The 24,604-nt window shown below is 38.1% G+C and overlaps 1 protein-coding gene across 6 annotated transcripts in view; it reads left to right on the plus strand.

The window, feature by feature from the left end:
• Window positions 1-24,604, plus strand: part of POT1 (protection of telomeres 1) — a 71,649-nt gene that overhangs the window by 35,725 nt on the left and 11,320 nt on the right. For all 6 annotated transcript variants that reach the window (XM_006090499.3, XM_023755333.1, XM_023755329.1 and 3 more), the window contains 6 exons: window positions 1,816-1,971; window positions 7,619-7,788; window positions 8,868-8,950; window positions 16,191-16,247; window positions 17,837-17,993; window positions 20,615-20,820. In XM_006090499.3, the coding sequence (XP_006090561.2) occupies window positions 1,816-1,971; window positions 7,619-7,788; window positions 8,868-8,950; window positions 16,191-16,247; window positions 17,837-17,993; window positions 20,615-20,820 (829 nt within the window). The remainder of the gene's footprint in view (window positions 1-1,815; window positions 1,972-7,618; window positions 7,789-8,867; window positions 8,951-16,190; window positions 16,248-17,836; window positions 17,994-20,614; window positions 20,821-24,604) is intronic.

Raw genomic sequence — 24,604 nt, forward strand, 5'->3', positions numbered from 1 at the left:
CTATCTAATAAAGCGGGAATATGCTAATTGACCTTCACACCGTCGCAAAGATGGTGGCACCCACAGCCAATGAGGAGGGAATATGCTAATTGACTGCCCCACCCTCAAAGATGGTGATGCCCACAGCCACAAAATGGCCAGCAGGGGAGGGCAGTTGGGGGTGATCAGGCCAGCAGGGGAGGGCAGTTGGGGGCATCCAGGCCAGCAGGAGAAGACAGTTGGGGGTGACTGGGCTGGCAGGGGAGCGGTTAGGGGGTGATCAGGCTGGCAGGCAGAAGCAGTTAGGGGCAATCAGGCAGGCAAGCGGCTGGGAGAGGGATGTCCGACTGCCGGTGGGATCGGGCCTAAACCGGCAGTCGAACATCCCCCGAGGGGTCCCAGATTGGAGAGGGGTCCCAGATTGGAGAGGGTGCAGGCTGGGCTAAGGGACACCTCCTACCAGTGCACTGATTTTTTGCACCAGGACTCCAGTTTAAACATATTATGCAGTTATAATAAAGTTATAGTAAGACTGATCAATGGAAAGGATTAAAAACCTCAGGAATGTTCTTATACCTATGGTAATTCAAAATGTGATAAAAATAACATTTCAAATTGGTAAAGAAAGGTTGTTAAAAGTCTGATTTCTAGGCAATTAAAACTAGAGCATAAAAGCAATATAGCAACACTGTACCCTCTCAGTTCCTCCCTCAAAAGGCTTGTGGATTGGTCTGTAAAGACATTTTAAAATCACAGAAACAGTCTGCACAAAATGGAAGAACAAATTCCAAATGGAGAGTCATGTTTGTGCCATGTGATGTTACTGCTCCCAAAGTAATTGTTCTGCGTCTTTGAACTATTTAGGGAATAGAATGAGTGACACAAACCCATAATTGTTTATTAGAAACTTGCACTGTCACCAGCATTATTCAGTCCTTCCTCTGTAACCTGACCCTGGCAGACATCTTCTGTTTAGCAATGTGGTGTTTTTTATTCAAGTCAAACTCCTGACAGGCAGAGGCATTCCCACTTGATACCCTTTTACAGCACAGCCCGGGCTGGCTCTTGTCTTAAGGATGGGGCAGTCCATGCTGGCCCTGTGCCCTGGTCCCATCTTTATCTGAGTGCACCTGACATAGCAATCAGTATCCCTATTCCTTTTCCAGCACTATGACGTTCATGCATTTGTATTGGTAACATCTAACATAAGCAAAATAGGCCTGTCTGTACATTTAAAGGCCTTTTCCAAATTGAAACAACTGAACAAACATTCCTAAAAGCTAGGAATTTATACTTAAGAATATTAGCAGAGGCACTCATAAAAGTTTATATATGTAAGATAATTATTGCTAAGTTATTTGAAATAGTATGAAAGGTTTGAAACAACTCAAATGACCAATAAAGTGGTTATTGGTTTAATAAATTTGTGCATCCATACCAGGAAATAATGTGAAGCCATTGAAAATTGTATTTTAGAAGAATATTTAAATTTCCTGATAAATTGCTCAAGAATATACTAAGAAATGAAAAACAGAATATAATGCCAGTTTGTTAAAAAATAATAATAATACAAGATATAAGTACATAGGAGAAAAAAGTATAAAGTTCAACACTACGTTTTTTCTATGGTCATAGTAGTTTGAACTTTTTTCTGTACATCGTCATATGTAGTCCTTTTACAGTCAGAAAAGGTTATACATCATATTTAAAGTTTAGCAGATATTTGGGAGGATACATTTAATTACTTTTAAGTTATATTGCCAGCAAGTAAAACTCTTTTAGCCTCCACAGTTTTACAAAAAGGTCATTAAACTTTGCTCTGCCCTCTCCCGGCAGGTATGGGACGGCACCAGGACCCCCTTTCCGTCCTGGAGAGTCTGCGTACAAGACCTTGTTTTTCATGGTGATTTAAGTCACATCCGGCGGCTGCAGAACCTGGCAGTAGACATTTTAGTCTATGATAACCATGTTCAAGTGGCAAAATCTCTGAAGGTGATGTTGAATAGCGAGCCGTTTGCTTTTTTTTAAATTTTTATAAATGGGGGTAAATCACATTCATAGATGATATTTGAGGTCTAGAAATTAACTCCAAATTTATATTCTTTAATATTTAATTTGTAAAATGAATGTTCATAATAATTATTAGTGTACTAAAATATAATGGCTTGAACAGTTTTTTCAAAGTAATGTTTCCTGAATATCTTAAATCTATATGCAATGTTACTATAAAAATAGTAAAGAAAAATTTTGTTGTGTATGACGTACTGCTTTAAAATGACAGGATTTATAAAATATTTGTATATTTAAACATTGAGCTTTGCTAATTTTCTGTTTGATAAAATCTAGTCTTTGTACTTACTAGTTTAAGAAATTATTAATCTACCTCTACCATCATAAATTGTGTGTCTATTTGTGTGTGTGTACTGTACAGTCTATTAGAATTTGCTCAGTGTTTTGGGGATATAGCTTTAGGAAAGCATATACTGTTTAGATAAGGTAGTTTTTGCTTAGTAATAATATATTTTAAGGAATATTTTTCTTTATTTTTTTATATCTGATTTGCAAGTGTTCTTTCCAGCAAAGAATAGCATCATTAATAATAACAGTAATAATAGTAACATTTGTTAAGCATGGGAGATTGGTTTACTATCTCATTTATTTATTTACTAGAGGCTCGGTGTACCAGATTCATGCACTGGGGCGGGAGGGGGTCCCTCAGCCTGGCCTGCACCCTCTCGCAGTCCAGGACCCCTGGGGGGATGTCTGCCTGCCGGCTTAGGCCTGGGGATCAGCCTATGCTGGCAGGCGGACATCCCTCTTGCAGTCTGGGGCTCTCGCAGTCCGGGACCCCCATCTGTATTTAGCTTTATCCTGTTCAGTAGATAACTGTCATCATTTCCATTTTACAAATGAGAAAACGGACACACTCAGAGAGTAAGCCCAAGAATTCACAGCTACTTGTTGAAGCCAGTATTTGAATCTACACTGTCTGTTTCCAGAGCCAATCTCTTAACCAGTATAAAGAAATGATTTTCTTTATTGCAAATAGCTCCCATCCCACCTTTAGGGAGTTAGGTACACAGCTTACTTACAGAAAGTTATACAACCAACTTATAGGAAGAAAACTAAAAGTGAATTGCAATTTTTAGAACTGAATTTTAGTGCCCAGTTTTCCTTTGTAAATACATGTTTTTGGAGAAGGAAATATTTCCACTTGCACATTGTGTTACAAATAAAGCCCACTCAACCCAAGTCAATAAATTAGATTAAGTCAGGGTCCAGGATGGTGGTAACTACTGCACTTTCTTACTCCTTTATGCGTGTGTGTACATTCATGTTCTGACATATTTGAGAAAATTAACTGTTGGAGGTAGATCTTTAATGCTTTCCCCTCATTTTATCTACATTGATTCGTTTATTTTAACAAAAATGTAATGTTAAAGCTAGTGCTAAGATCTTCTAAAAATATAGATTTCTTTTATAAGTGAAAATGATTTACATTTTAGATCTGTTTTCAAATGCCCTTATCTTTCCCTATGCTGCTTCTACATGTCTTTCTGTTTCCCCTCACTTGTCCTGACTTTCTTATCCAAGTCCTGAGCAGCACCCAGCTCACTCAGTGCTTTCCATGTAGTAAGGATGAAAAAAATAGTATTTGCTGGTAAATGAGTGAATGAGTAAGTACTGTGAATTTTTTTTTCAGTTTTTCTCTCCCTTTTTGTCTGCTTCATCTCACCCACAAGAGGGTGCTGTGAGCACACAATTAAATATTGAGCTCTTAGTTTTTTTCTGAAGATAGGACATATGTATGTGCAGTGTAATAGAAAAATGAAGAGGATTTTTCTGTGTATAAGTAATATAACTGTAGTATTTTATTAATGTACACTAACATCACATTTTAATTTTTCTGAGACAACCTCTATATCAACCATTTCATATTAATTTAAGAAATCAAGACAGATGACATTGATACAAATGAATTCTTATCAACACTTGAGGATAACTATTTAAAATTCCATTTCTATACCGAAATACATGGAACACATTTTTACTGTTTAGGTACAGTAAGAAAAAAAAATTTTTTTAAATAAAGAGGACAGTTAAAGCAATTATAAAATAAATATAATTGACTTCTATTTATAACACATTTTTTACAGCATAAGTTGCCCATAACATTTTTCATATATCTTGTTTTTAAGTTATCTCATTGTCGGAGCATTTTACACAAACTGACAGTTTAAACCTTTTATCTGGAAGTTAAAGCAGTGTATATTCAATCCCCAGTCTTATCTTGACACAATTTAAAAATAATCATAAAACACGTAGTAACAATTTTGTTTAGCCTTCAGTGACTCAAGAGATATAATTTGGAGATGTATAGATCTTTAAAAATATTAAACCTAAAGTGAAATTCATGAGAGTTTATAAGGAATCTTTAAATTATTTCTAAAGGGATAGTGATTTCTTAATACCTGTACTTGCTCTGCTTTATTTTTAATGTTTCTGCATTGAAATGGGCTTTTGTAACAATTTTTAAAGTAGTTTTTATAATTGTTTGGTCTGACACCATCACTTGTATTTCTGGAATCTTATCACATTCCCGACAAAATTAAGTAATATTTGTCCATTATAATAGAGCATCTGGCATATTTCCTAGTATATTTAGTAAGCTTATAAAAATACAATGCTGCCTCCAGAAGGAATTTCTGGAAATAACAGTTTGTCATCTTTATGTAAATAAATTCTCTCTTGGTCTTTAAATTTTGTTTTATTTTGAAATACAATAATAGAGAAGATAGTATGATAAACATTGATATGCTTACCATTCATACTTAACATTTCTAAATGTTTTGACACACTTATTTTAGGTACTTTTAATTTTTTAGAACTAAAACTACATACTGAACCTTCTTTGTATCTCTGCTTATTCTATTTTTCCTCCTCAATATTCTCTTTCTACATATCCTAACATGTAGGCATGAATACCCATGTTTATTATACTTTTATATGCTTTTGTCTGAAAAATGTATATTGTATATGTATCATTCTGTAATTTGCTTTTTTCCTTTGACATTTTTAGGATTTATCTATGTTCATACATATGTCTGCATTAATACGAGACTGTCTTAATTGTTGTACCTTTATTTTAAAATGATATTCCATAATTCAAGGCCCCACTCGCAGTTGTCTTCAAAATTGACTTGTCTGTTCACTTTTATATACATTTTTCAGAGCAGCTTTTTACATTTCATGAAAGACATTGGGGATTTTAATCTACATTCCATTGATTTTTAAAGATGACTTAAGGGAAAATTATCTTTATAATGTAGAAGCTTTTTATTCATGAATATGCTGTCTTCCTCCTTGTGTTTCAGCCTTCTTTAAGTCCTTTGTGGGACTTATGTGTACTGTACTGATATATTATGTATATTAAAAAAAGAATCATCAATTATAATAAATGTTCAGAAAAGTCAGATAAAAGTAAATAGAAATAGACTGTTTTATATTTTGTTTCAGTATCTTACTTTGGATAGCATGAGGAAAATCAGTTCCTTTTTTTTTTTCTTTTTGTGTTTTCCTTCTCTGACCACCCTGTTCCACTGCCATGAAGTAGATGTTAGTGCAGTGATGGTGAACCTATGACACGCGTGTCAGAGGTGACACGCGAACTCATTTTTTTGGTTGATTTTTCTTTGTTAAATGGCATTTAAATATATGAAATAAATATCAAAAATATAAGTCTTTGTTTTACTGTGGTTGCAAATATCAAAAAATTTCTATATGTGACATGGCACCAGAGTTAAGTTAGGGTTTTTCAAAATGCTGACACGCCGAGCTCAAAAGGTTCGCCATCTTTGTGTTAGTGGAAGAGGTCAGAGAAGAAAAAACTAACTGCCTTGCCTCCTCCTCACAAAATCCATTATTGGATGGGAAAAAGACTCTTGTGAATGAAGGAGTAGCATCTGGGAGTGTGGGTTATCCCCCCCTTACTTTTTTCTCCCACTTCTCCCCTCCATCAAATCCAGAGGGTGGTGAGGAGAAATACATACAATGAACTGAGACAGCAATAAGCAGAGATGGGAGATTGGTTTACTATCTCATTTATTTATTTACTAGAGGCTCGGTGTACCAGATTCATGCACTGGGGCGGGAGGGGGTCCCTCAGCCTGGCCTGCACCCTCTCGCAGTCCAGGACCCCTGGGGGGATGTCTGCCTGCCGGCTTAGGCCTGGGGATCAGCCTATGCTGGCAGGCGGACATCCCTCTTGCAGTCTGGGGCTCTCGCAGTCCGGGACCCCTCGCTCCTTACCACCCGCCTGCAGCGGAGGTGGGAGAGGCTCCCGCCACCACTGCTGTGCTCACCAGCCCTGAGCCCAGCTTCTGGCTGAGCACATTCCCCCTGTGGGAGCGCACTGACCAGCAGGGGGCAGCTCCTGCGTTGAGCATCTGCCCCCTGGTGGTCAGTGCGCATCATAGCAACCAGTCGTTCGGTTGATTTGCATATTAGGCTTTTATTGTATAGGATTATTGATTTTGAGAGAGAGAAGTTGCCTCCCACAGGGGATCAAACCCGCAACCTAGGTATGTTCTCTGACTGGGAATGGAACCACAACCTTTTGGTGTATAGGATGGTAGTTCAACCAACCAAGCCACCTGGCCAGGGCTTCTTTTTTTTTATACTCCCCCTTATATAGCTTTGCTGTTGCATAGCATTTCACCACTGTTATTCAATTCTGAACTTGAAGTGAAAAAGAGAATTGTATTCCTGCAATCATCAGCAGTCAAGAGTGCTGTCTTATGCAAATAAATTAAATTTCCTATTTGGTAACTCCTTTTGTTTATAACTCTTTATAAAAATAAATATGATTTAAGTTATATAGTTTCTTCTTTTGGTGGGTGTCAATTTCTTTGACAAACAATCTCCATCTGCCTCATTTTAAGTCTTCTACATTAAAAGCATAGCAAACACTCTATAATTGAAGGTATTTTTAAGATTATGTTTAACAAAACTTAACCATAGAAATTAACTATAGACCATTTAGTTCCCAACTATAATTGGTTTAATCTAAAAGTTTTCATAGAACTTGTGGGATAAGGGATGTATTGTTCTGATATAGTAGCAGATTTTAAATTATTTTATAATATTCTTATAATGAGTGTTTTAGTGATCAGATTTAATTAAATCTTACATTAAATTAGTTAAAACAAGTTATTTTCAGGAACCTTAATCAAATAGGTTTATTAATCAAATAGAGTGCGTAGGCTTGATTTAGGTCATTTATCAATGCTATGACTCAATCTTTCATACTTCAATATCTCTGAAGTAGAAATGACTTATTTTTAACATATATATTTATGTTATATATGCTTATATATATATATATATATATATATATATATACACACACACACACACACACACACACACACACACACACACACATTTTGGGTTTGATATGGTGTCATTGGGGCTGATGTTCAGTACACAACCTACCAGTATAACATACCAGTATCTTTTCTGGTATATCATTGGCCTTTCTAAACTGCCCCTGGTGGTTGGTCTGTACCCCATATGGTTGTTAAATATTTTGGTTTTGTTTTTCTCCATTTTCTAAAAAAAAATAATCATCTCTTTTTAGGTTGGAAGCTTTCTTAGAATTTATAGCCTTCATACCAAACTTCAATCAGTGAATTCGGAGAACCAGGCTACATTGTTAGCTCTAGAGTTTCATCTCCATGGAGGTACCAGTTATGGTCGGGGAATCAGAGTCTTGCCAGAAAGCAACTCTGATGTGGATCAACTGAAAAAGTAGGCTTATTAGACATCTATTTAAAAATTGTAAATAAGGTATCAATTAAGCAGATTTTCAAGATAATACTGTTCTGGGATGGTAAGGGGGAATCTAAAAGGTTCCTTGTAATTGATCCTCATAGCCTTCTGTGGCATTATCCATTTTTTTAGTGAGATGAACCAAATGAAACAAATGAAGTGATTGTAGGTTCAAATAGCTAAATAGTAGCAGAGCTGGGGATATAGTCTACGGTTCCCACTTCAGTATGTACTTACCTCTATTCGTCTATTCTTGCACATATGCTCTTCCGTCATTGGCCACATTTTCCAAGGACAGCAACAAAGAGTGGAAACTGGAGCTTAGCTAAAGTTGGAAAATTGTATATATATCTAGCATTCCATTATACTTGATCCTACTATGAAAAAAATAGTGGCCTTTCTAAAGTGCTTGTTGCTGATAAAATAGGTAACAGAAGTGTTGTAGGGTGTCATATTTTTAAAACTTTTAGATGTTTCCAGAAAGTGAGTAGTACCCTAAGTCCTATATGCAGTTCTTTTTCCTGATGTGTTTCTAGTCTCTGTGTATAGGAATTTTTGACCAGTATTCTAGAGAAATAAAAGTACATCTTCTGCATATCTTCAAAGAGATATAGAAAATATCCCATTCAGTACTTTGAAATGATGTAGATATTTTCTAAATATTAAAATATTGAAAGCAGTGACTTTAAAATCCATTAAATTTGCTATTTTAATAATCTTATATGAGTTTCACTACTTTATTATGTTATAATATTTTAGTTCTTGGATCTAGAGTGAGATTGTTCTAAGAATGTTATCCATTAAATTACAAACTTATTTTTGTTCACAATATTGCATCATCCCACTGTTACACTTGTATTTTCCTAGATTCAGTTTTGTTTTGTTTTTAATTTTGAGGACCCTTGGAACTCCAGATATATAGACCTTCTACGGAGAAATGCATACACACACAGAATTTTTTATACAATTTTAGTGCATTCTGGTTCCTATGGGTAGAGCTAAACTGACCATATTAACTTTGTTTCATGTGATTTTAACTTACATTCTTCCAATTATAGGGCTTTAGAATGTGCAAGTTTGACAGCCAATCAGTGTTCAGATGGTGTATGTCAATCGGAATGTGAGGACAGCTTTCCAACAAGTAAGGACAATTTTTAACGTTCACAGTTTAATCTCTGCCAAGTAAAATGGTTTTATCAACATTAATTCTCTATTTTAATATCTTCCTATATCTGTCTCTTTTTTTAAAAAAAATCCTCACCCAAGAAGTGAGGATATTTTTTTCCATTGATTTCTAGAGAGAGTGGAAAGGGGAGAGGGGAGAGAGGAGAGTGAGAGACAGAAAGAGAGAAAGAGAGAGAAACATGATGTGACAAACACATTGAATGGTTTCCTCCTACACACATTCCAACTTATTTTGTGTCCTAGCATGTGGTCTATCTTTGAGAATATTCCATGTGCACTTGAAAAGAATGTATGTTCCGCTGCTTTGAGGTGAAATGTTCTGTAAATATCAATTTATCTGACCCTGTGTTCCATTTAAGGTCACTGATTCCTTGTTGATTTTTTTGTCTGGAAGATCTATCCATTGATGACAGTGGGGTATTAAAGTCCCCTACTATGACTGTTTTGCTGTTGATCTATCCCTTAAAGTCTACCACAAGTTTTAAAAAATATATTTAGGTGCTCCTATATTGGGTACATATATGTTTATAAGGGTTATATTCTCGCTGGATTGATCCCTTTAGTACAGACAGTTCTTGGGTTACGTCGGACTCGACGTATGTCGTTTTGTGGTTACGTCGCCATCTCCCATTTATTTATTAAAAAAAAAAAGTTCCGTCATTTGGACATATGTGCATATGTGCTTTATGTTTTTTATTATTTATTTACCACAAGTACAGGTCAGGAATTGTTATCTTTCTTTTAAATATTTTATACTGTTTCACTTCATTACTGCTGTTTATGTGCTCCATGTGAGTGACGTAGGTGCTTATGTAGGTGGGTTCCGACTTACGGCGAAAATCACGTTAGGTCACACCTTAGGAACAGATCTCCGACATAACCCGAAGACCTACTGTATTATGTAGTGAACTTCTTTGTCTCTTGTTATGACCTTTGTTTGGAAGTCTATTTTGTCAGAAATAAGTATTGCTACCCCAGCTTTATTTCGTTTTTATTTGCATGGAATATTTTTTCCCATCCCTTCACAGTCAGCCCATGTGAATCTTTTGTTCTGAGTTGTGTCTCTTGTAGACAGCATATATATGGGTCATGTTTTCTTATCCATTCAGCTACTTCATATCTTTTGATTAGAGCTTTTAATTAGTTTACATTGAAGGTTATTATTGATAGGTACTTATTTATTGCCATTGTTTTTCTTTATGCTTATGTTCCTTTTCTCTCTATTTCTTTTTCTTCTTAAAGCAGTCTCTATAGCATGTCATGCAATGTTGGTTTGGTGGTATTGAGCTCCCTTAGCCTTTTTTTGTCTGGGAAGCTCTTTATTTTGCCTTTGAATTTACTAGTAAGTGATAGCATGCTGGATAGAGCAGTCTTTGTTTCAGGTTATTGCTTTTCATTGCTTTGAATACTTCATGCCACTCTCTTCTGGCCTGAAGTGTTTATGTTGAGAAATCTGCTGACAGCCTATGGGAACTTGCTTGTAGGTAACTAATTGTATCTCTGTTGCTGCCTTTAAGATTCTCTCAATATCTTTAATCTTGGCCATTTTAATTATGATGTGTCTTGATGTGCGTATCTTTGGTTTCATCTTGATTGGGACTCTGTGCTTCCTGAACTTGCATGACTTTTTCCTTCAGCAGGTTAGGGAAATTTTCAGTCATTATTTTTTCAAATAGATTCTCTAGCCCTCGCTCACTTTCTTCTTCTTCTGGAAGCCCTATGATGTGGATGTTGTTAAGTTTCATGTTTTCCCTAAGTTCCCTTAAAGCAGCAGTTCTCAACCTGTGGGTCACGAACAATGAAAATACATCCTGCATATCAGATATTTACATTACGATTCATAACAGTAGCAAAATTACAGTTATGAAGTAGCAACGAAAATAATTTTATGGTTGGGGGTCACCACAACATGAGGAACTGTATTAAAAGGTCGTGGCATTAGGAAGGTTGAGAACCACTGCCTTAAAGTATCCTCTTTCTCTAATTCTTTTTTCTTTTTGCTGCTCTAATTGGATGATTTTTTTCTACCTTGTCTTCCAAATTGCTGATTTGATCTTCTGCTTTGTCAAACCTATTGTTTATTTCTTTCAATGTATTCTTTATATCAGCATGATATTCTTCATTTATACCTGATTTTTTTCATGGTTTCTATGTAACTTTTCATGCTGTTGAGCATCCTTATAACCACTTTGAAATCTATATCTCATTAATTGCTTGCCTTCATTTCATTTAGCTCTTTTTATGGATTTCCTTCTTTTCTTTTACTTAGGGTTTTTTTCTTTGTCTCCCCAGTTTGGCTGTCTCTTTGTGTTTGTTTTATATAGTATATAGAACTGCTATGACTCCCAGTCTTGGTGTGGTGGCCTTCTGTAGTAGGTGTGCTGTGGGACCCCATGGTGCAGTCTCTGATCTCCTGAGCTGGGCACTCTAGGAATGTCTCTTGTGTGGGTTATTTGGGCCCTCTTTTTGTAATTAGGTCTTGATTGTTTTTGACATGTTCATGTGTGGGATCGACCCTCAGGCTGGCTAACTGAGGCTTGACCCTGACCATAGTGTGTAAGCTGCTGTACAGGTGTAGTCTCGAGGTGTCTTGTTGGGCTCAGTGGCACAGTCTTCCAGATCACCTGTGCTCAGTACTCCAGGAATGTTTCTTATGGGTTATGTGCATTCCCTGTTTTAGTTGCATCTTGATGAATGCTGTTGGCCCTTTAGTGGGTGGAGTTAACCCTTCAGGCTGGGTCGCTGTAAGGGTTAACCCCAATCATTGAGTGAGACATTGTATAGGGCTGCCCTTTGAGGCAGAGTTGCTCTCAGCAGGATCTAGTGGCTGCCAGAATCTTCCTTTGGGTGTGTCTCTTGTGTGGCTGGTTGAATTGACCTCTGGTGTTGTCTGAATCCCACCACTGGCTGTGTCGGTTCTGGGTCCACTTGAGTGGTGTCCAGGTACAGGTCACTATCAGACATTGTATGTAACTGGTTTTGGTCTGCCTGTCTAGTGCTACCAGGTTGTTTACTGTTTGCGTCTGCATCTACTGGACCTGGGTTGCCACAGAGGGTTAATCTGTATATACGGGTCAGCTTCCTGGAGTTCTGAGCTGGGCTCAGATAAATAAAAGGTCAAGGTTCCCTGAGATCTGCATCCACCTGTTGGCTAATTTGCTCCTCCTCAAGGTTGCCTGGACTTCCTCCAGAGTCTTATGCAGAAAGGCTATAGAGTGGGCCAAGCTGGCCACGCCCCACTGAGCTCAAGCTTAGTAGGTCGAGGTGACCAGATCAGGCGGACAGGGCTAATGGGTCCCCTAGTTTGGGGCAGCATGGTCCGGCACTCAATGGGGAGAATGTGGTCCCTACTCCAGACTCATGCTGTGCAGTCTCTTCCAGAGTCTTCAACCGTAGCTCCCCCAGGAGGAGTGTGTCACAGGTTCAGGTAGGATGCCCTCACTGTAGGATCATGCTCAGCAGGACACAACAGGGTCACTGGGACTTGAGCATACAGATCAAGAAAGCCTTTTTGGGGGGTAGCACCAACTGTGCCATGGGAAGTGAGTGAGCTGTTTGTCTTCACTTAGCAGCACACCACCAGAGACCCCAACAGGAGGCTCGGAGGGGGTCAAGCCAAATGTCCTGGTTCTGAGTTGTGCTTCCTTCCCCCTGCAGAACTGTGCTTGGCAGGCCAGTGTCCAGCAGAATTTGGGAATGCAAATCGAGGCAGCCTTGTGTTGGGAGTGGCGCAGGACTGGGAGAGGGGTGCAAATGCATGCCTCCCCCTAGCTCAGCCGTGGGCAAACTACGGCTCACGGGCCGGATCCGGCCCGTTTGAAATGAATAAAACTAAAAAAAAAAAAAGACCGTACCCTTTTATGTAATGATGTTTACTTTGAATTTATATTAGTTCACACAAACACTCCATCCATGCTTTTGTTCCGGCCCTCCGGTCCAGTTTAAGAACCCATTGTGGCCCTCGAGTCAAAAAGTTTGCCCACCCCTGCCCTAGCTACACAGCTGCCTGCTGCCTGTGACCCTAGCATGAGAGTCTTCCATTGGGGGTGGTGCCTGCCTAACCTGTGGGAAGGGGGAAAGATTGGCCCTTGTTCCAAAGCCACTCGGTTCAGTGATCGTCTGAGAGTCATTTATAGTTTCTCCAGAAGAAGCGTGCACCTCAGGTCCCTGTTGGATGCAGCCAACAGTCCTTTCTGCTGGACTCAGTCTTGGCAGGATGGTGTCACCAGTATTTGGAGGACGGGGTTAGTGCACTTTTTCTAGCTGGTGCTCTAAGAAGACAAGTGCTCGACCTTGGAAAATGGCGCCTGAGGGTAGTATGGGATATTGACTCAGGATCCGCACCTCAGAAGCTAACCTTCCAGATCTCCATGGCTATGCCCCCCAGATCTTCTCTTTATGGCTTCCCTATACCCGAGTCTCCTTCCCTCTTCCAGAGCCCTGGGTGAGTGCCAAAGAGTGAGCCCCACTGCATTGGCCCTGGTATTCTAGCAAACCTCCCACTCTTTTCAGTGGACAAAGTCCCTGCTTATTTTTGCTGCCAGATGCTATGTAGGCTCTTCTTCCTGGCCCTGGTACTCTGGTTTGGGGTCCCAGTGCGGTGTTGAGACCCCACTTTCCTCAGGGGGGACTTTTGCAGCCACAATATCCCTCCAACTTCTCAGTCCCTGCCACCTGGGTGTAGGGACCAGCCTTCTCCATGTCTCCACCCTTCTCAACAGATTCAGTGTAGCTTATTTTTTTCAATTCTTGGATGTAATACTCCTGTTCAAGTGCCCTTCAGTTGTTTATTCAGGTTGATTATTCTAAATTTTAGCTGTAAATCCAGTTTAGTGTCAGAGGAGGTGTGTGTTGCTTTCATCTACTCCACAGCCATCTTGAACCCAGACACGTAAAACGTTTATCATATACTTATTGGCCCTTTTTACTCCCTCTTTGAATTGTCGGCTCTTATCCCTTATCTGATTTCCTGTTGGATTCTTTATAGATTCTTTATCATTTTTGTTTATGAGAGACCATGTATATATTTTACACAGCTTTTCTCATTACTTGACTACTTTTAAGGTTTTAGCCATGCAGAATGGCATTTACTAAGAAATCAGATTCATTGAAATTATACTTTCCCAGTTTAGCATGTCTATTCAAGTTCTCTTGTCATGGATTCTTATGTAATCTATTGGTGATAGTGAGGAAGAAGGACAAGTATTATACATGATAACCCTAAATTATAATAACATAATATACTACCCTATATAATAAAAGGGTAATATGCAAATCGACTGGTGGAATGACCAGTCACTATGACACGTACCGACCACGAGGGGGCAGACGCTCAATGCAGGGCCTCTTGGTCCCTTTCCCCCGCCAACAGGTTCCGATCACCCAGTGGTGAATGGGGAACCGAGGGTGGGTGGCGGCGGGGCACCGGGCTGGCTGCCAGCAGCCAGGGAAGATGGCTCTGATCGCAGGCCAGAACTAGGGACCGTATCTGTGCACGAATTTCGTGTGCCGGGCTTCTGGTTTTATATAGTAGAATGTAAGGTAGAGTAATTACAAAATATAGGTACTTTTTGAAGTCTTAAATTCTTCATTTTAGAAAGTATTATTAAAATTCAAATTTATTGCTCAGTTCACTACTTTTGCTTTCTTGTTGAATTAAAATTCTATCTTACGGTGTTCACCAAGTCATCCTATTAAATTTAGTAAGTTTATTATTTTATTCACCTTTCCTTTTATTTCCTTCACATTGTATTTTTCCAAAATAATGAAATTTTTAAACTTACAGAAAAGTTGAAACAATCTAAAGTGAGCACTCATATTCTCATAACCTGTTTCTCAAGTTAACCTTTTACTCTATGTACTCTGTCATTTATCTATCAATCCATATTATTTCTTGATTCAAATAAGTTACAGACCTAAGTATACCTCCTAAACATTTCAGAATGAGCATCATTGACTAGAGTTCAGTGTTTGTTTAGGATATTTTTTATTTTTGAAATAAAATTATATGCAATGAAATGGACAACTTATGTGTACGATTTCATGACTTTTCACTAATACACAAATCTGTGTAACCTAAATCTCTCTTAAAATCTAGAGCATTATCCTTGTCACAGAAAGTTCCCTCACGTTCCTTCCCAGTGAATCCTCATCACTACCCCACCCCAGAATTTGATTATTTTTCTATCATAGATGAACTGCACCTCTTCTAGAAATTCAAATAAATGAACTACTATGTACCCCTGTATATACTATGTTTTTTAGATTCATACTAGAGGCCTGGTGCACAAAATTTGTGCACAGGTAGGCCCTAGGCCCGGCTGGCGATCAGGGCCAATCAGGGCCTTCCAGCTGTTGGCCGGGGCTTTCCTTTGTTCTGCGCCACCTCCTGGTGGTCAGTGCACATCATAGTGAGCAATCAAACGCCTGGTCGAACTCCTGAGGGGACACTTTGCATATTAACCTTTTATATATATAGATTGTTTCATGTATCAATAGTTTATTCCTTCTTAATGCTAGTAGTATTGCATGAGATAGACATTTTTAAAATATGAATTTACAGTTGTATCACCTGCTTGTTTTCTTTTTCTGTAAGATGGCTTTGGCATCTTTGTCAAAAATCAAATGGGCATAAATGTGGATTTATTTCTGGGCTTTCTGTCCAGTGCCTACTAATATTATAAATTAAGCATTTTTTCCCCCTCACACTAATTTCCAGTTGTAGCCCCATTTGTTGAAAGAGTTTTGCTTCCCCTTTGGATTGCTTTGCTGCCTTTATCAATAATAAAATGATCATGTAACTGTGGTTTTATTTCTGAGCTTTCTATTTAATTTTGTTGATATGTTGGTCAGTCTTTCTGTCAGTACCATATGGTCTTAATTTAGCAAGTCTTTAAGTCTTGAGTATAAGTTCTCCAATTTTGTTCTTTGTCAAGATGTGTTCTAGATTCTTATATTTCTACCTAAGTGATAGAATCCGCTTGTGTCTTTCTACAGTTAACCTGCTGCAGTTTTGATTATAGGATTATATTGAATCTACAGAGTAATTTGGGAAACTTCCCATCACTTAACATGGCATATTTTACTATTTGTTTAAATTTTTTTCAGTTTCTCTGCAATGTATTATGGTTTTCAATGCCTCATTAAATTTTTAATGGATTTTAAAACTGTATAATTTCCTATTTTTCTTCCTATAGGCTCTGGATCAGTATCATTGTATGAGGTAGAAAGATGTCAACAACTATCAGCTACAAGTAAGACCATGTTTCATTTTTGAAATACGGCATAATCGTGAGCATATTAAAACATGTCCTTCCACAAATCAACAAATTCATTTCTATTAAATATTGAGAGCAGATGTCCATGAGGGCAAAAACATATCTATATTTCTCTCTTATTCCTCTACCTCATCCTAACTAGCATAAAATGAAACCCAGAAAAGAAATTCTCAGTTAATAATGAAACATGTCACATCTTATTCAAATTGAGCATCAAAATAAAACATACTAGTGATGGAATAGAACTTACTGAATAAAGTAGAATCCACTACCTCATGTGGATAGTAAATAAAAGAACAAAACAAATGAAGTTGAATGGAAAACTCTTTAAACTTTTTTTCCCCATTTATTTTTAGAGACTGGGAGGGAAGGAGAGAGGGGGGAGAAAGAGAGAGAGAAACATCTATGTGAGCGAGACACATCGATTGGTTGCCTCCCATAGGAACCCTGACCGGGGCCAGGGATCGAACCTACCAGGTATGTGCCCTTGACCAGGAATCAAACCCAATACTCTTCGGTGCAAAGGATGACACTGTCACCACTGAGCAGCACCAGCCAGGACTCTTATTAAAAATAGAATGGCAACTAATGAATGTAAAAGGAATGATGAAGCTAGGAAAAAAGACAACACCATTTTGCAACCATGGTAGTAATTGATTTATTTGTGAATCGCCAGTGTGTCCTAAACTAGTGGAATCTTTAATGTTTAATAAGATTGGGATATTTATGTTTTCCCCAATTACTTTCTTATTAATTAAAAAGGGGAAAAATAAATTTATAGTCAAGAAATCTGTTGAACACCACCTTAACCAACAAAATTAAATCCCCAGGAAAGAAAACACTGATATCGTTTGCCTCTTGATGTGATACATTGAGGAGGAAGGTCACAGTATTATTTATATAGTAATATTCCTGCCAGAAATGCATATTTTGTATCTGATCATGAGAAAAGCCAGGCATAACCAAATAAATGGCCTCTTCTCAAATACATCAGTATCATGAAAGACAGAGTAAAGCTGAGGAACCATTCTTCACCAAAGGGGTTCAAAGAGATTTGAAAAGTAAATGAAATGCATGGCTCATGATTGGATTCTCAACTGAGAAATAAAATGCTGAATAAGAATATTATGAGAGGACTGTTGGAGAAATTTGAATAAAGTCTGTTGTATTATGTAAATGAAGTCTTGTTTTTGTGAAATACACACTGAAATATTTAAAGTTAAAGGGGTGTGATGTCTGGAAATTATTCTCTAAGGATTCTCATATATACACAGTTATAAATGAATTACGTATCTGTAAGGTATGGGGTGTCCCCCAAAAATGTATACACACACTATCAACTGTTAGAATGTGCATACATTTTTGTGGGGACACCCTGTATATGTGGAGAGAGAGAGACAGAGATAAAGACAGATGGAGATGATGATAAATGTGGAAAAATCTTATCAAGGTTGACAATACAATTTAAATGGGTTTTTTAGAATATATTTTCAAGGAGATTCATGTCATGAATATACTTATTATTCTTATAGATTATTCTACCTTAATCTAAAATTTCTTTATAGTACTTACAGATCATCAATATTTGGAGAACACCCCACTATGTGCTATTTTGAAACAAAAAGCTCCCCAACGATATCGTATCCGAGCAAAATTGAGATCATATAAGCCCAGAAAACTCTTTCAGTCTATTAAACTTTATTGTCCTAACTGTCAGTCAATGTAAGTATCTTCCATAATAGCACAAGTTTCATTTCATAATACTTATGTATATGTTTTCATATATGTCAGTTTAAGTCCTGGAAATGAGTAAATTGTGATTTTCTGCATTATATTTAGATAGAATGCTAACATTTTTAAGAGAAAATACTAAATTCTTAGAAAGTAAATCCTTCTGATATTTCTTAGTAATAACAAGTAAAAGTAGGGGCTATTTTTAGATGTGAAATTCAACTTAGTAGCTCTGTCAAATGCAGACAAATAATAAACTATGAAAATATTTGGGGAGACTTACTCATTTGTCACAAAAAATATTCTTAAAAATAAACCATTAACTACTATAATTTTTTTATTTAAATTATATTTATTGGGATGACATTGTTATTAAAATTAATGATTTCATGATTCTTTACATAGAAAATGCTAAAGACTCCACCAAATAACTATTAGAAACAATACACAAATACAGTAAAGTTGCAGGATTCAAAGTCAATGTACAAAAATCCACTGCATTCCTATATGCTAACCATGAAATTTCAGAAAAATAAATGGAAAAAACAATTCTTTTGCATTTGCAACAAAAATATAAAATACCTAGGAATAAACTTAACAAAGAACATGAAAGACCTATATACTGAAAACTACAAAGCATTATTAAAAGAGATTGAAAAAGACACAATGAATTAAAAAGATATTCTATGTTCATGGATTACAAGAATCAACATAGTTGAAATGCCCATATTATCCAAAATAATATACAGATTTAATGTAATCCCATCAAAATCCCAATGACATTTTCTAAAGAAATAGAAAAAATAATCATCACGTTTGTATAGAATTACAAAAGATCCCAAATAGTCAAAGCAACTAAAATTCTTAAATAGAAAAGACTTCTGGTTAGTTGAAAATTTTAACTGACATAGAAAGCCTTGTTGGAAATATTTCTCTCCTGTTTAATAACTACAACATAGTAAATGCAACTTAAATTATTGTTAGTAATTGAAAATTTCTCAGTACCTTAAAGTCTTCATTCTAAACATCAATTATTATAATACTAGGGGCCCAGTGCACGAATTCTTGCACTTGAAAGGAACTGTGGGCCTCGAGGCTGCGGTGGGCACAGTTGCAGGTCTCTGCTCATCCTCCACGCCCCCGCCTGGCACCTCCCACCACAGGTCCCGTCTGCCGGCAGCTCCTTTCCCGCTGCTCCCACATGCTGATGGCGCCAGTAGCGGGTGTGAGCAGGACCGGTGCTGTCAGCAGGTGCGAGCAGTGGCTGCTGCCCCAATTGCCCCTCAGGAGCAGAGAAAGGTGGAGAAGCCCTCAGGGGCAATTGGGGCCAGTAGCCGCCGCTCCTACCCGCTGACGATGCTGAGCAATCGAGACCAGCGCTGTGCGCCAGCAGCGGGGTGCAAGCGCCGGGCAGGATATCAGTGCGTGGGAGCAAAGAATTTTCAGTAACCACCGTAGGCTCGCCCTGATGACAGCGACCAGTGCCCTGCCTTGGTCTGGTGCCCCCACTCACCTCTATCATCCTGCCACGGTCAACGCCCACCATGTTCCCTGGTGGTCAGCGCACGTCATAGCGACTGGCTGTTTGGTTGTTCTGCTGTTCGGTCTATTTGCATATTAGGTTTTTATATAGATAGATAGATAAACATATAAATGTATAAGACATTAGAATGAATATGTACTTACTAGCTTATTAGCTCAACAATCTTCCCTCTAAATATATGATGTATAAATACTATATACGCATCTCAATTATATTTGTGTGCTTATGTATTGTTTGTGTTTATGCCTCCATGTACACTGATATATGTATAGTCCCCTCTAAAATCTAAGTGTAATACTGTTTGTAGAGATTTTTGATCATCATGTCTTCTTAACTGAAAGGGGGGACTGTCTTCTGCCCATTTGAATTTTAAATGATAGTTGGAATTAAAGTATCAGACAGATTTTAGATAGTTCTTGAAGCATTATCAAATGATAGTTTGTCAAATTCTGTAATATCACTTAACTTTGTGAAACAAAACCACCCTCTGTGATCATTTTTTACACAAATAAGGAAATTGCCTCACAAAGGTTAAGAGGTGTTACCTAAAGTTACACAGCTGGTTGATTCCAGATCATGCCATTTCTACTCAAGCATACTTTACCATGTGACTTTTCAAAACTATTACTCTAGATTAAAAGAAATCAAAACAAATATTGGTTTGTGAAGTAGATGCCCTATGACAGTGAGATTTCTTAGGTGGTAAGTGGGTTGAAGACAAGGAGGGGACTGCTGTATTTTCTTATCTCACTGGGAAGTTAAGCATTCCTTACAAAGGAGAACAAATTGGTACTAGAAATAATTATAATTAAAAACTTGGATATCACAAAACCAGGCAAGGAAGTTGCTGGTGGTTAATGTAATTATTGATAAGGAGCTACTTAGCCATGAAATACAAATATCTTTCTATTGAATAACAGTCTTTAATCAGGAAAGTGAATTATCTCCATATTTTAAAATAAACTGGTTCTTCAGCACATAAACAATTCTTTGATTGGATAATTTGGAAAATTTGAATTTACAAGCTTATGCCAATTGTTTTGTGTTTTTTCCTTGTTGATTATTTTAGGCAGGAAGTTCTGCACGAAGGTGATTTGGATCGAATTTTGCAAGAGAACGCAACTAAAACTCCCAATACTAAACTACAAAATACTTCATTATATGATTCGAAAGTCTGGTCCACTAAAGATCAGGGAGAACGACAAGTAGCTGTTCATTTTGTGAAAAATAATGGTATTCTCCCACTTTCAAATGACTGTCTAATTTTGATAGAAGGTAAGATATTTAAGTTGTTGTTTTATTAGGTTATAGCTTTCTTATGTCTTTCTCTAATTATTATTAAACTTATTTTAGGGGCAACCTAGCAGTGATGGCGAACCTATGACACGCGTGTCAGAGGTGACACGGGAACTCACTTTTTTGGTTGATTTTTCTTTGTTAAATGGCATTTAAATATATAAAATAAATATCAAAAATATAAGTCTTTGTTTTACTATGGTTGCAAATATCAAAAAAATTCTATATGTGACACGGCACCAGAGTTAAGTTAGGGTTTTTCAAAATACTGACACGCAGAGCTCAAAAGGTTTGCCATCACTGACCTAGGATATATTAAGTCAAAATATTGTTAATTTAAATTTCATAAAATGGAATATATTATCAATAACAACTAGATTCAAATATATACATACACACACATATATATACTTATCTGAATGACATTTTGAAATTATACATTAAATTCAGGTGTTTGCATTTGTTCATTTTGTTGGATTTTTGCATGTAATTTTAATCAGATCCAAGCTGATTATCAAGCTGAGTAATAATTAAGAGGCTGCTTGTGATGTACAGTTGCTGTTATCTTGGCCTCTGGATGTCACTATCGCTTCATAAAAGTAGAATGAAATAGATAGCATCTATTGATATCTAACCAGAGAAGGGACCCTTGAGACAAGTAAAGATAACTTGACATGTTTTTAAAAAATTAAAATTTGAGTCTTATTTATTTTTGCATTGCTTTTCCACTTTTGCCTTATTTTTATCTAATATATCTACCACAGATTTTTTTCCCATGCTAAATTTAGTTTCATTATTTTCTTAAGAATATTCCATAATAAAAGGAAAACATCATCTTTGATTTTGCATTATAGAAATCTGTAGTTGCATTTTATAAATGAATGCTCTTTATTACAATGGGTTATGATCATTGTTATTACTGACATTTTTGTATTTATTTTGTAGCAATACATAACCCTTTTAGAAAATAGCTATATCTAGAATACACATTTTATCATTTTCATGAGAATCTTGTTTTAATACATTTATCGTGTATCAGAAACTATTTTAATTTCTGTGCAATAATTAAATCATTATGACAATCCTATACATTTGGTACTATTATAAGCTGTTTTGATGCATGAGAAAACTGAACTGCGGAGAAGTTAAATGTCTTTCCCAGTGTAGGTGGTAAGTGGTGGAACCGAATTGTTTTCTGTTTTTTGACATAGTAACTCTGATGAACTTTGGATAAAGTATAATTATGAGGGCACAGTAATTAAGCAAATGTTGCCCAGTTCCTTTGTAGTAAAGTTATCCTAGTTGCATATGCTTTAGCAGCATAGGCCGTTATCTGCTCCCCTACCCTCGTGATCATATACTAGCACTTTAAAGAATTTGGCTACTTTGATGAGTGAAATGTGGTATCTTAATTCCATTAGCAATATTTTAATCTGTACCAGGAGATAGATTTCAAAACAAAAGCACACAGACACATGCATGCAAAAAATGGAGTCAGAGTATTTGTAGGCTATAAAAATAAAAGAAAGCTGTGGTATTTGTAGGCTATAAAAATAAAAGAAAGCTGTGGTCCTAGGAGGCTTATAAGAACTGTCCTTAGGGCCAAAGAGAGGGTGTCCTGTGTGCCTCAGGGCCCTCCTGTGTGGCACTGCCTCCCACAGAATTCTGTGCTGAAGCCAAGATGGCTTTGAAGGTCCAAGGGAGCTTGAATTACAAAGTCCCTTTAGCTCCTAGTCCTATCTTACCACCCAGCCACAAACCTTCAGGCTCCTCTCCCATAATTCCCACCCCACTCTCCAGCCATCCTGAACTGGTGGCAATTCCTAAACCCTGCATCTTACTCTGTGCCTTTTTGCCATTCCATTGCTCTTCTGGGAATTTGTGCTCTAGTATATCTTCAGAAGTAAATTCAATAATTCCCTTTGTTTTGACAGCGGTTCTCAACCTGTGGGTCGCGACCCCTTTGTACATCCTGCATATCAGATATTTACATTACGATTCATAACAGTAGCAAAATTACAGTTATGAAGTATCAACGAAAATAATTTTATGGTTGGGGGTCACCACAACATGAGGAACTGCATTGAAGGGTCGCGGCATTAGGAAGGTTGAGAACCACTGGTTTAGCAATTCATGTGGAATCTAATCTAATAAAAGACAAACATGCAAGTTGACCATACCTTTGCTATGCCTTAAGCCACGCCCACCAGCCAATTAGAGTGACTATATGCAAATTAACCCATCCAAAATGGCGGCTGGCAGCCATGGAGCTGGAGCAAGCAGGAGGCTTGGTTGCTCCAGTGATGGAGGAAGCCAAGCTTCCTGCCTGCCGCGGCCAACTCTGAGCTCTACTGAAGGCAACAAAGTTTCAATTATACAAGGTAAATAAATCCCAGAATAAAAAAAAAAAGGAGAGGCTGGGAGCTTCCGTCGCCAGGGGGCTTGGCCAGCCTGAAAACGGCCCTCAGCCCCTCACCTAGGCTGGCCAGGCACCCCAGTGGGGACCCCCACCCTGAAGGGGTTGTGGCCAGTCTGCAAACACCCATCAGCCCCTCACCCAGGCTGGCCAAACCTCCATGGGGTGAGGGTCCCCACTGGGGGGGAGGGGCTTGACCAGCCTGCAAACAGCCATCAGCCCCTCACCCAGGCTGGCCAGGCACCCAAGCGGGACCCCCCACCCTGATCCGGGACACCCTTCAGGGCAAACCAGCCGGCCCCTACCCATGCACCAGGCCTCTATCCTATATAATAAAAGGGTAATATGCAAACTGACCCTAACAGCAGAAAAACTGGGAATGACTGGTCACTATGACACACACTGACCACCAGTGGGCAGACGCTCAATGCAGGAGCTTCCCTCTGGTAGTGCACTCCCACAGCGGGAGCTCTGCTCAGCCACAAGCCAGGCTGACGGCTGCCAGTACAGAGGTGGTGGTAGGAGCCTCTCCCGCCTCCTCAGCAGCGCTAAGGATGTCCGACTGCAGCTTAGGTCTGCTCCCCGCTGGCAAGTGGACATCCCCCAAGGGCTCCTGGGCTGCCAGAGGGATGTCTGATTGCCAACTTAGGCCCAATTCCCCGGGGAGTGGGCCTAAGCCAGCAGATGGACGTCCCCCGAGGGGTCCCAGACTGCAAGAGGGCACAGGCCGGGCTGAGAGATCCCCCCGCCAGTGCACAAATTTTTGTGCACCGGGCCTCTAGTATTTAATGAGCACCTATACATTTGAAGCGCTTTTTCTGATTCACCAGACAGATTTGAGTGGTTTTTATAACATACTGCTTGTATTTCCAGTGGAGCACTTTTCTTCTTGTATTATATTTGTGTTTTATCTGACTGTTCATAGAAGTTTTTTCTTATTAGAATGTAAGCTCCCTAAGGACAGGATACATGTTTATTTTAATCTATGTACCTTCAGCACCTGGCATAGAATGCCTGGCATATAACTGGCTCTCAGTAATTATTTATTAAATAAATAAGTAATTCAAAGCAATAACACTTTACCTTACAAAGATTTAAAGTGTATGTTGAAAGCACTTTAAAATATGAAAGGGTTTCATCAAAATATAATGTTTTTATTTTATTGTGGTTCTGAGTATTGTAACCCTGCCTAACCTGAGGCTAGGACCTAACTGCAGTGTGACCTGGCAGAGCTGTGGTTTCCAGCTCCCACAGAGCTGCAGACAGAGGGATAGGGGGAAGTTTATCCTTGCATTGTTGCGAGCCTTGCATTAATTTCTAGAGCTCTGGAAGAATTGCATTTAACAG

Source organism: Myotis lucifugus, unplaced genomic scaffold (genome assembly GCF_000147115.1).
Source record: "Myotis lucifugus unplaced genomic scaffold, Myoluc2.0 scaffold_73, whole genome shotgun sequence".
NCBI classification, from domain to species: Eukaryota; Metazoa; Chordata; class Mammalia; order Chiroptera; family Vespertilionidae; genus Myotis; species Myotis lucifugus.